Here is a 12,531-nt window from a genome sequence, read left to right on the forward strand (position 1 = left end):
AGCGCGCTCCGCTCCCGCCTCCGTGCGCCCCTTCCCGCTGCCCCACCGGGGCGGGCGCCTCCCTCCCCTCCTGCCTTGGCATCCCCRGCCGCTTTGCCCAGGAGGCTGCAGYGCCCCGGCCTCCCCTTGGCCACGGGCCTCGGCCCACATCCCTGTGTTGTGGGTGCCGTGTGCGAAGCCTCCGCTGGGCCCAGCCTCGCCTGGCCCCATGGAGCCTCCAYGGGCTTTGTGTCCCGGCCTGGAGCCGGTCCCAGCGAGGGGAGGCCGGTGCTGCTGCGAGCTGCCCCCCTAGCCCGGCACGGGAGGTTGCTGCTCTGCAGAATCAGCAGCAACGGAGGAGGACGGAAAAGGCTGATTTCCTCCTTTAAAGATCAATTGARGGAGGCAGCCGCGTGCCCTGGCGAAGGGAGCAGGGAGAGGGCACCAGCAGATCCGTGCTTGTCCCCAGAGATCCAGCAGGGACGGGGGGCAGAGGCCGGGCCCCATCCTGCCGCGGGGACGGGCAGCGGGGCGGGCTGGGGATGAGTGAAGGGTCCCTGCAGCCCCAGGTTGTCGGGCGGCTCTGCCCCAGGCCGCTGCTGCTGCTGGTGCTCAGCTCCTGCCCGGGAGCTGTGGGGTAGTGGCGTGGGGGTCCYGGCAGGGCCCTTCTCCTGCCCGCGGGGTCCGTGCTGCTGTGCGTGTTGCTGCTCTCAGGAGTCTGCTTCTACCGCTCGCTTCAGTGTTGTTTCCCCGCTCYGCAGGCACCCCGGGACCACCCTCAGTGGCAAGGTAGTGGCACCTGGGGTGCTTGGCTGTGCAGCAGCGTTCCCCTGGCTGCCACACTTCATCTGCCTGCTCGTGCAGACCCCGTTCAGCCTGTGCTCACAGCAAACCCTCCTCTTCCCCGCGCTACTCAGGGCAAGCAGGAGATTCAGAAACCAAAGGGCTCCCAGAGATGCATTTACCSCCGGAAGGACCAGGATGACAGAGGCATCCTCCCCACTGCAGCATCTGGGCATGCATGGGTGTATTTTGGTGCTAGGAGGGATGAGCGCCCGCGCTGCTGTTTGGCCCCGCTGGCTGGGCTGTGCCCAAGCTGGCACCACAGGCAGCGGCGTCCTCAGGGGCGTCCCACCGCGTGCTCGCAGCGAGCTGCAAGTCTGCCCTCCGTCCGCGTGAGCCTCGCTGCGTTTTCCTCTCCTGCAGACAATGCACCTAAAGACAGAAAAAAAAAAGGAAAAAAAAAAAAAGAAAAAAAAAACCCAAGATCGAATAAATCCAAGCACTTTTCTAAGGCCGCCGGGAAGGTGGCGGCTGCAGCGGGCAGGTCGGCGGCGCGCAGGCGGGGACTTGCCCCTCGGCGGGCGCGGGGCTGCTGCGGGAGCGCGGCGCCGCTCGCCCGTGCCTGCGCGAGACGCTGCTGCCGGGTGCGCAGCCTGGTCGGGGACGGTAGTGGCGAGGCTTGGAAATTGCAGGCAGCGATGCAAACTATACGCGGATAAAATGCAACGGGATTGCAGCACTAGGAGAAGGTGGATAGCAAGAGCTTTAATGGGAGTCAGCGGAGCACTGGGGTTTTTCCCCCCTCCGCACAGCCTGACCGGGGTCGGGGCCCAGCCATGGGGTGCTGGGCACCTTCTATTTGGTGTTCTTGAGGGGATTAAGCTGAGGGAGGCCTTTGGGGRAGGGAGGAGGAACTTTTCCTGCACCTGGGAATTATTTGAATTCCTCCATCGTGTATCAGCACCTTGCTCTGCACCAGGCTCTTCAGCGTGAGCGGTGGCCGGCGCGGGTGCGGGTGCATCGAAGCTCAGCAAGGCGGGAGCTCCACTGGCAGCAGCTCCCACGGCGCCGCGATCTCCTCCCCGTCACATTCACACTGCCTTTAAGCGAGCTGCCACTGCTGCAGTACCGCAGCTTTTTGGCCAATACCTGCATTACAGGTGTGGGTTCGGCCCTCAGCTGTGCGATGTTGCCCCATCCATCTCCCCTCTCATGAAGTCAGTGCTCACCTGGACCAGAAATAGATWTGTTGGTGCATCAAACTGCACATCATCTCATTCTTTGCATGGGACAGCACTGAAAGCGTGCCTGGTGCTTCCTTGATCCATATGGGATGCTGCTGATGCCCGGCGTGCTTCCCTTGGTGTGGGGAGAGCAGCCCTGCTGGGGCAAGCACTGTGTCTAGTGAGCCATCGGGCCAAGAGCGGGCAGTGTCTGTCCTCAGGCCAATCTCCTCAGGCCAGCCCGTAGCCCAGCCTTTTACTCAGGACAGTTGCGGTCTGTCTGCCCTCCACCTCTTCRGTCGAGCTGGTAGGAAGCCTCCCTTTGCCTTCTGCAAGGGTGGTGCCAGCTAGTGGTGGTGGACRTGGTGTCTGGTACCAGGAAGAAGTGACGGGTGGTGCTGCCTCCTGATGCTGCGGTGTTGTGTCCAGCTGTACATCCCACAAGCAGTGCCGATGCTGGCACCGAGGCTTGTCCTGAGTGCCTCTGGCAAGATGGGTTCATAGAATCATTGTGGTGGAAAAGATCTTTAAGATTATCAAGCCCAACTGTAATGCCATGACCACCATGCCGAGGAGCTGCCCTCCAAAGCCACAGTGTTTTTTTTTTTTTTTTTTTTTTTTTCTTCTCATTCGGACAGACAAACGTTAACTCCTGCAGGGCTTGATGGTCTCTTCGGCTTCTTAGGGTTGTGGGGTATTTTTTTTTTTTTCTTTTTCCATCTCCAGTGAAGGAGGTCTCTGTGCTGCTCTATCCATGCTGTACAGACAGTTTCTTTAGTTGTCAATTCAGAAGCTATGAGTAGAGCTAATACCTTTTATTTGACCATTAGGTATAGTTGGCAAAAGAGCTGCCAGTTCTTTTGTAGCTGTAGGGCAAAGTGAGTCCTTCATGTTATTGCCCTGGAAGCTCATCCATTTGTCTTCTTCCCTGGCATCCTCCCTACATGGAGACATTTTGGCCTGTGACGAGGCCATCCCAGATAGGTCAAACCCGTTGACAAGAGCTGGGTCTTTGGCGATTGATAGGCAAAAATGCAACCAGGAATCTCATGTTTTGAGGAGGGCTGGTGTCCCCTGAGCCTTATCTTCCTTTCCCAGTCCTTCTAGGCAGTCCARCCAAAGATGCTAGCTCTCCCTGCAAGCCTTGTCCTTGAACCACAGGGTTTCTTCTGCACTGGAAGGAGGATTTCATGGCCTGCGCCTTTCCTGGGCAATACCTACACATGGCAGTGAACTCCAAGTGGGGGCAGGCTTGGCCTTTTCCTTCCCACATACTCCACATTTTTTTTTCCCCTGTAAATTATCTTTGATTCCTGCCCAAGGTTGTATGTGAATTTCCCTTGAGGTAGGAGATTAATCACAAAATACTTCTTTTTTACTGAGATACTGCTTCACATTCCTGGGCCCTGTACTTTTACATGTGGAGGAATCTGCTCTTATAAGAGTGTGTCCACTCTTATGGCCTGTAAACTCAACAAATCCAGAGATCTGTTCTGAGAAACTGGACAGCTGGATAACAAGCGATGTCCCAATCTGCTAGGAAATGAGCCAGAGAGATCCATCTCTTACTCCAGCTCCAGTGTCTCCAGCTTCTTCTCTGGTCTCTCCAAAGGTTTGCTCCATCCCTGGTATCTTCACAGCAAGTGCCTGGAGTGCTGCTGTATGCTTCTCATCAGGAAATACAGGCATGCCTAGGCATGTAGGACAGATGCTGTGTTTGTTGGTGACCATCTTGTTACTTGAATTTGAGACTCGCCTCTATATAGGCTGGAAAAGTGTGAAGAACTGATGCTTCATGTCACTTGTGGTGAGACTGAGCAGCGAGAGGTGAAGGAATCTGTGGCTCTAACTGGAGTTCTTTGAGACATGCGGCTGATGTGCTGCCTCCTTCACCTATGCATCAGGGTCCTGTTGGCCTGAGAGAAGTTCTGGGCTAGAAAGACACCGGTGAATGACCTGGGTTTGGGATTGCTGGAAAGATGTAGATAGGTGTCTGTGTAGGGAGGAGACATGCTGTCCTTGGGACTGAGGGAAGGCCTTCTTGCTTCACACAGAGTGAATCCAGACTGGGGTGACCCAGTGATTCCCGGAGAACAGATGGGAAGCCCATCAGGGAGGATGAGGACTGGAGGTCCTCACCTGCAGGCATGGCAATATCTCAGGCTGCAGAGAAGAAGATGGCAGTGGTGACCTGCCATCATCTCAAGGCAAGCTGGAGGTAGAGCTCGCCCTGGGCCTGTTTCTGAAGCCCTTCGAGGTTCACCCACCAAGCATCCCAGATCCTTTATCTTCTACACTTCAGATCTGAGCATTCTGGAACTGGTTTATGGAGGTGCCAAACATCCTCATAACACATGACAACCACCAAATCCAGCACCAAGAGAGGAAGGGTCTGCTAAGCAGACTGGCATGAGTTAAGCCAGACCTCCACCTCCGCTTGCCCRTGGCCACCATGGCTGGGTCCCAGCCATGATTCCTTTCTTGTTGCTCCTCCGTCTTCCTTTCAGTGCAGGTTTTTCTGCATACATGACCAATAGCTGTGACCCCTGCATCTGCTGCACATAGAAGGTGGCCTTGCTTGCAGTCCCAAATGTGGCTTTCCACACATGGCAGCCACGTACAATAAGAAACTCTGTGTGAYCAGAGGAGCACCTGGTGCTTCAAAAGCACCCATGGGGGCAGGGACCGACAGGAGATTTGGGGCTGGGTTTTTCTGCAGACGAGGAGCCCCGGGCATGCGGTGGCAGCCGGGATGCACTGGCCTGGGGGCCAGTTTGTGCTGCTCCTCCCCGGGTGGTGGGGACCAACGTGGCACCTGTCACCCCTGGGGACACCCACAGCGTGAGGCTGCAGCTGGAGGCCGCCCYGGGCGGCTGTTCGCCACCGGCAGCTCCCCTCCGACCCGCCTCCGCCGCCCGTGCTGGCGCTGTGGGAGGGAAGGGGTGCGCGGCCGCCCCGGAGCGGCTGCCCCGGCGCCACGGGGATGGCCCCGCCGCGGGTGTGAGGGTCCCAGCTACAGCATCGCGGCGGAAATCTCTTGCTCAGGTTGTGCCGCGCTGGATACGGCATCTCCATGGAAACCCTCCCGCTCCGGCTGTGCGGGCGCGGAGATGCCATCTCCACGGAAACGCGGCTGCGGCGGCCGCTGCCGCGCGAGCCGGCCGGGCTGCGCTGGGCACAGGCCGAGGGACGCGGCCTCCCCCTGGCCCGCCACCAGTGCGGCCTGTGTGCGGGAAAGTCGCTTCCTGAACACGGTGGACGGAGGGATCCAGGGGGGCAGAAACGTCCCCTGGTGCTAGGGACCCCCTCGGTGGCCACGTGGACCCCTGCGGGCCACAAACAGCAGCGTAGGATGCTTGAGATTTCACCCTCGGAAGCAGCCAGGGGAAAATATTTTATGGGTTATTTATAGCGTGTATTTTTAAAAAAGGGAAAAATGTTGGGTTTAAATCTGCCTTTTAATTTCATTGAGCTCCCGCCAGGCTCCTGGGACAGTTTCCCCCCCGCCCCGTCCCAGCGCCGTGGTGGCTGGCGCCGCAGCAGGGCCCGGAGCGGCGGCAGGAAACGCAGCGCGTCCCGTCCCGTCCCGCAGCGCGGCCGGCTCCGCGCCGTGCGGCCGCCCGGATGCGCCAGCTCCACCGCCGCCGGCCGCCGCGCCAGGCCGGGATTAGCGCCGGCTCCCCGCTGGCCCGGCAGCGGCGCGGCCGCCCGCGCCGCCGCTCCGCAGACCTGCCGTTGACGTTGCCCGGAAAGTAGGCCAGGGAGAGCAGGCGGCAGCCGCTCGCCGCTCTCTCGGGGGACGCGGCGCTCGCGCGCCCGGAGCGCGGCGTGCGCATTAATAGCGTGGCTGCTCCCCGCGGGCTGCCGAGGCCCGCGGAGCCGCCCGGGGCGGGAGGGCGTTTGCCTCCGCTCGCCGCCGCTCCTCTTGCCGCCGGGCCCGCGCGTGCCTGGTGCCAACCTCCGCCGCCAGCCCGGCACCTCRGCCCCAGGAAGGACCAGGATCCGACCGGGACAGCCCCCATGGGGAGCAGCGGCCCTGGGGGGCCCAGCAGCCCCTTTCCTGCTCCACAAGCACCCAGTACTGGGGCCCAGTACCTCTTCTCACCCCTTTCTTCCTGCTGTCTCAGTGACTTCCAGCCTGGCATCTCCTTCACCTCCCCGTTTYCTGCACGTGGGATATTGGCACGTTCCTGCTCCCAGACACGGGCAGGCCCCCAGGATGTTCTGCTGAGTGACGGTCCTCAGTGTTGCCAAAGCAGCCAAGGGAAGAAATAACCTCCCCAGTACTCTGCCGGGTGTTGCTTCCTTCCCTCCGCTCTGTTGGGCACCCGCTGCCCCACGAAGGGGCTGCCTGTGCACCCAAACCACAGCCCGCTCCCTGGGAAGCCCTCCAAAGCGCCCTCCTGCTGCAACCCCAGAGCCACTGCCACGTGGTTTCTGGCTTAGCACTTGGCCATGCCCGTGTGCCACGTGCCCGGCAGCTCTTGCAGCCGTAACTCATGCCCAGCTGCTCATGCGGCCGCTTTCAGAGGGTATTTTTGAAGCAAGGGAGATGTAAGGGAAAACTCTTCACCACGAGGCCGGTCAAACACTGGGACGGAGGCCAGAAAGGTGGGGGATTCTTTGTCCTTGGAGACAGGCAAAGGTTGGCTCGGCACAGCCTCCGGACCCTGCTCCCCAGGCAGTCCCCACATGGTGCCCCCTGGGCCACGTGAGAGTCCAGCTGAACCCCGGGGTGTCACCTGGTGCCACCCGCACAAGGACGAGTACTGCCCTGCCCCGGACAGCCCGCTGGCTGCATGCACGGGTGCCCTCCCCGCGCTGACCCCCCCGGCGCCCTCCCTCCCCTCGGCGACGTCCCACGAGGCCGGGAGCAAAGGTCTGACGTGGCGGGGCAGGCGGCCGCGGGGACGGGGCTGGGGCGGCCGCCCGCGCGGGGCTGCTCGGCAGTGCGTGCGGAAGCCGCTTCCTCTCCCTTCCCAGCCCCGCGTTAACCCGTGCAAGGCGGCGCTGCCCCCGCCACAAGCAGCAGCCCCAGGCTGCCCCGCGGGGCCAGCAACACCCCGAAAGGTCCGTGCAGCCCCGGCGAGCGCGGCGCGGGCAGCCCCGAGTGCCCTCCGCAAGGAGCAGCCCGCAGGAGCCAAGAGGAGGGCAGGATGCCGCCGCGCGGGGCGGAAGAACCTGGCACGCTCACGGCACCRGCAACAAGGGAAGCGGTGGGGCCGCGGTCGTCACGGGGTTGGTGACTCTCCCCTCACACTGCTCTGGGTGCCGCAGCTCACCGCGCACGGTGGCTTCAGCCCCACGTGCCCCGGGCAGGCAGAGCCCCCGTCTCCCCAGGCACGTCGCGCTGCCAGCAGGGAGGAGGCAGCCCCGGCGCCAGGGACGTGTTTCCTGGGAACAGCGGCAGCTCGGGCTGCAGCTCCTCAGGTCCCTCCTTCGCCCAAGCTGGGGAGGGTTCCTCCAGCTGGCATGAGCAGAGCACACGTGGGAAGAGGGAGGAGAAGCCCGCAGCCCTCCGTGYCCGCGCCTGTTTCGCTCTCCCTCTTCAGCACGTCTCCCAGCAGCCTGGCGGCCCCAGCAGAGGAGGGAGCTGTGTCGAGCACCCCTGGAACCACCCTCCAAGGACAGAAGAGAGGAAGGGCGAGGGGTACAGCAGGGAGGCTGACYCCATCCCACAAAGCTATTGAAGGGGGAGGACGGCTGTTCCGGAGACAGCGCCAGCTCCCACCATGCGCGGAACAGCGCGACCTTAGAAACCAGCCCTTTCCAGCTAACCACCTTTATTAGAGGCACAAGTCGCTCGGGGGCAGGAGGGATGGAGGTGCASTACAACAGACTCAGGCTCTGCTGAGGCCACACTGAGCAGCAGGCACTCAGATGTAAAAAGGTATAGAAAATGGGGCTATGAAAGACAGAGAAAGCTGGGGCAGGGCAAACATCGCCCAGCTCTGGACAGCGCTGGCTGCTGCTCCACCTCCTTTACGCACTCCCAGCCCTTGCTGTTCCCATTGCACCAGTTCAACGTGCCCACCCCACTCCCACCTCGTGTGGTGCCCCACGCTCAGGCAGGAGGGGCTCCGAGCAAGGCAGGAGAGCCCTGCGGAGCCGAAGCCAGGGCGGCGAGGCAGCGCGCGCCGATGGGGCAGCGCATTCTGGGGGAAGCGCGAGCCGAGAGCGGGTGCAAGAGGGAGCCACGCTGCAGCAGAGCAGCAGCCCTGGCTGCACTGGCTGCTCCCCGTGCAGGCACCTGCGCCAGTCCCCGCGGGCAGAGAGCTACCGCGCTCTCTTGCGTGGCCGAGGGGGACGAGAGGACGGTTCTCTCTGCTTGGGTGGGAGCTCTAGGGCCTCGCTGCGGGCCTGGGCGGCCAGCGAGGGCACATCCTCAGCAGCGATGGGCTGGATGATGTGGCCTGCACGCGTGACGACGTGTGGGGCAGTCAGCTTCTGGAAGGCCCGCTGCGTGTTCCACGTGGAGCCCATGGGCGTGCGGATGCTGCGCTCAAACTGCTGGTGCTCCTCAAAGGGGAAAGGCAGCTCGCTGACCTGCAGGGAGACGGCGCAGCTCGGTAAGACACAGCTGCCCAGTCCACACAGGGCCCTGGGGCTCTTTTCATGCCCTGAGCGCCTGGGCATGGCGCTCACAGCCACCCCACCTGATGTGCTGCTGCGTGGATGTTGCRCTGCTCACTAATGATGACGTGGGGCAAATGCTGGTCTTTCCTGGGAGGCGCCGGGGGAGGCTTGAGCAGGAACCTGTGGGAGGAGGGAGGAGGTCAGGCCCTGGCGCCAGACAGAGCTGCTTCCCCCACCTTTCCCCCACCTCTCCTGCACTCACCGTTTCATTTTCCTCTTGCTGGGCTTCAGGCCAGTGCCTCCCCACTCGCCCCAGCCCGGCAGCACCAAATTCACCGGCTGCGGCTTCCCAGCCTGCTCTGCCTTGCGCTTCTCCCGGCGGAAGTCGGCGACCACGTCATCCCCTGCGAAGGCCTCTGTGATCACCCCTCTCTGGTCGACGCCACCCTCCTGCGGAGACAAACGTCAGTGCCCTGCAGCCAGCCCTGTCCCAGGGCCCAGCAAGGACCGACCAGCCCTCTCACCTCTTCCTCCACAGCCATGGGAAGGCTGGGGCACTGGGCCTCCTGCGGCTTTCCAGAGAGCACAGCCTGCAAGCTGATGGTCTCCTTCTTCCTGGCCTTTCTCGGCTTCTTCGTCCGCCCGGTGTCAGCTCTGCCTGCCTGCTGCTGGCGCACTCTCTTCTCTGTTCCTGCTGCCACGGGTATTTCTTGCTCTTCYGCACGCTCCTCTGAAGCCAAAGCCTCAATGTCCTCCATCGTTCGCACGCGGCTCGGCTGCTCTGACAGCAAAACCTCCTCCTGTGCCTGGGAAGGCTGCTCGATCCCCACGCTCGCCTGCTCTTCACCGCAGATAGGGTCAACGGAGATGTCCTGTGGCAGCTCCGTCACCTCCTCTGTCTCATCAGCACCTACAGATGGAGGCACTGGGTGAGACCACCCGGGGTCAGGAATGGAGAGCAGGACCTCTCTATAAAGACACAGGCCCCACAGCCCCCGCTTTGCTGTGCCCCACGGCACACAAGAGCCCACACTCACTGCGTGTCATGAGCGGCCCGTTGCACGGTGTGGGGCTGGTGGCCGGTGGGCGCCGCACGTGCCGCTTCTGCTCGAAGTGCTGCAGCAAGGCCTCCTCCTCCGACACCTCCTCTTCTTCCTCCTCCATCTCCTCCTTGCTCTCCACAGCCGCAGGCTCTGCAACATCTCCAAGGGCCTCCTGCACCTCAGGCTCCTTGACTGGGCTGCTGGGCTTGCCCAACATCCAGGGATTAGCTCCGCCGGCATTCATGGGGACCATGGGGACAGACTCTGGCACGGGCTCCTCTGCAGGCACATCACCTGCCTCCTCCTCAGGCGGCTCCAGCCGCACTTTCTGCATTAGCTCCTTGTTCTTGGCCAGCTGCTCTTGCATGGCCTTGCGGGCCTGAAAGAGGACGGGGATGTTTCCAACACGCCACAGACAACATGAGCCAACTTGGTGCCAGCCCAGGCATCTTGCCCTTTGCCACCCCTTGTCTCACCTCCAGGTCATACTTAGCCATAATGGCCCTGGAACGGGCCCATTTCCCCTTGTTCTGATGCTTGAGGCTCATCCGCTCCTGCAGGAGAACAGAAAAGCATCAAGAAGAGCCATCTCAGGGGCAGAGATCTCCCAAAGGATGGGGGACGAGAGCAGAACCAGCACCTCCATCCTGAGTTGCTCAAGCTCTTCCAGCCTTGCCAAGGCTGCCTCAGGGTCCGACTTCTGCAGCAGCTCAAACTCCTTCAAAGCTTTGCGTTTCTTGCTCTTTTTCAGCACTCGATGGTACCTGCAAAGAGAGTCAGAAGTGAGAACTCAGGGCACTGGGCACGTGCCCTCCGAGGCAGGCAGCAGCTTCCCAGCAATATTCCAAGCTGTTGCCCGAGATGTCACAGACCCCAGGGGGCGGCTCTGCCTTCTTCCATGTCTCACCAATCCCCTGTGCTCAGCAGCAAGGCCTCAGCCCTCCCGAAAACACACAAAGAACAGCAAAGCCTTACTTCTTGCTCTTGATTTTCTTCTCTCGACGAGCCTTGGCTTCGTAGTAGGACTGCAGCGCTCGAGCCTTCTGCAGCTCCGCTCGCCGTTGTCGAGCCTGCAGGGAGCACGGAGTGAGGCCRGGCTCCTGGGGAGAGGCTTCCAGAGGCAGGAAAGAAAGCACTAACCTCCTCCAAACTCATGGCCTGCAGCGAGGCTCTCTCCCGGGGTGTCAGCAGCGGGTCCGTGATGGGCTGATGCGTTTTGTGGAGCAGCCCAAAGATCTCCTGCTCCAGGGGAGTTCGGGCCTGTTGCGGGGGCAGAACAGGAAGAACAAGCCCATGGTGAAGAAGGAACCGCACATCTAAGCGCCTTCACAACTGCCCCCCATCCTTCCTGATGTYCCTGACAAGTTGCCCAGAGACAAGCAACTTCATCCCTGGGAGTCACATTCACAGTCCTCCTCACAGTCCCAGAGTGTCACCAGGGGACGAAGCCACATGGAGGACACCCCTCCTGTCCCTTCCTTCTGGTTTAAAAGCACAGCGGGTGCTCAGCAGGTGATGCCACATGCAGCTGAGGCAGAGAGGAGCTCGAGGTCCGAAAGGGAGCCTCTGGCACCAGACCAAGGTGAGCGTTTCCTAGGCTGGGAGCTCAGTGACACTCTCTTCCCATCTGAGCAGCCAGACAGCTAGGAAAGCTCCCTGGGCCTGGAATATGCTCTCCTGTCAAGGCAAATGCAGRGTCACAGCCCAAAGCATTATTCTTTCACAGGGAAATGCATAGGAACAGATTTGGAGAATCTGGCAGACCCAAAACTCTCTCCCCTCAGCACAAGTGGTTGGGGGATACTAGTGTGGGCAGCTTAGCAAGGAAATGAGGAAACATCAAATCTCCCTCATTTCCTGCACAGAAGAAATGCTAAGAAGACCAGACTTGGCCCAGCAGGGCACGGAGTGGCCTCTCAACCAGCTGCTCTGGCCGTGGCCTGGCCGCTCCCAGAGAGTGCCCACACGGATGGCTTTCCTGTCACTGCTCCCAAGCTCCGTATGTAGCTGCCAGACCTGACTAGAGCTGCAGCTCAGCCCTATCTTAGACCTATGTGGCGTGAGAAGTCAAGCTCCCCGAGCAGACCCTTCACAAAGCCGCGTGTCAGTCGTGCCCTGCCAGCACCCACCTTCCAGCCCGAAACCACTTGCTCCAGCGGCGCCACGGCCGCGATCTCCTGCTTCAGCGGGAAGACCAGCTGCTCCGCTCGGCGGTTCTGCAAAACCACCTGCTGCCATTTGCTGACATCTTTAGAGCTCTTCACATAGGCGGCTTCTCTCACGACCTGCAGGAACCGGGGCAAGAAAAGCATGAGCAGAGRGAAGGACTGGCCCTGAAGGATGTGAGAAGCCAGCGCAGAGGCGCTCATGGATTTCCCCCTGCAGCCCCTCACGGGCTCCCTCCCTCACTGCTCCCTGCGGCCTGCGCAGGCCTCACTCACCCGCTCCGCCTCTTCCTTGCTGAGCGGCAGCTCCACCGCCTTCTTCTGCTTCACTTTGGTCAGCTCCCTCTTCACGCTGCTCAGGGCGGATTTGGGCTTGATGGGCTGCAAGAGCTCAGACAGCACCAGCTTCTCCCCGGCACCTAGACAGGGGTCGCGGGTGAACGCGGGCGCGGGGCCGTGAACGCGGGGGCTCCCGCGGGCTCCTCTCACCTTCGCAGCTCACGTTGAACTCGGACACCTGCGCGCTGGCCTCCGTGCGCTCCGCCAGCTTGCGCCTGCAGGGGAGAAAGGCCGCTACAAGGCACCGCGCAGGGCCCGCCGCTTCTCCCGCCGCCCCGCGGGCTGCAGGGAGGGAGCCGCGCGCCCTGCCCGCCGCTGCCGGGCCCCGGCACTCACCGCCTCCGCCCGGAGAGCGAGCTGACCGCCTCGAGGAGCTGCCGGTGCCGCCGCTCGCCATCCTCCTCCGCGCCCTGGCACGCGGCA

At 61.9% G+C, this 12,531-nt stretch overlaps 1 protein-coding gene across 1 annotated transcript; it reads right to left on the reverse strand.

Annotated features, from left to right (window-relative positions):
• Positions 1-7,797: 7,797 nt before the first annotated feature.
• Positions 7,798-12,524, reverse strand: UTP14A (UTP14A, small subunit processome component; the record flags this gene model as incomplete). The annotated part of the gene is made up of 13 exons (XM_026039033.1): positions 7,798-8,531; positions 8,642-8,741; positions 8,824-9,011; positions 9,086-9,471; positions 9,599-9,983; positions 10,081-10,158; positions 10,245-10,368; positions 10,580-10,674; positions 10,745-10,864; positions 11,734-11,889; positions 12,046-12,188; positions 12,259-12,323; positions 12,445-12,524. Coding segments are annotated over 13 exons (2,190 nt in total), but the record flags the coding sequence as incomplete, so codon positions are not given.
• Between the last annotated feature and the right edge of the window lie 7 nt (positions 12,525-12,531).

The sequence above is a fragment of the Nothoprocta perdicaria genome, unplaced genomic scaffold (assembly GCF_003342845.1).
Source record: "Nothoprocta perdicaria isolate Ctin4 unplaced genomic scaffold, notPer1 scaffold_22, whole genome shotgun sequence".
NCBI classification, from domain to species: domain Eukaryota; kingdom Metazoa; phylum Chordata; class Aves; order Tinamiformes; family Tinamidae; genus Nothoprocta; species Nothoprocta perdicaria.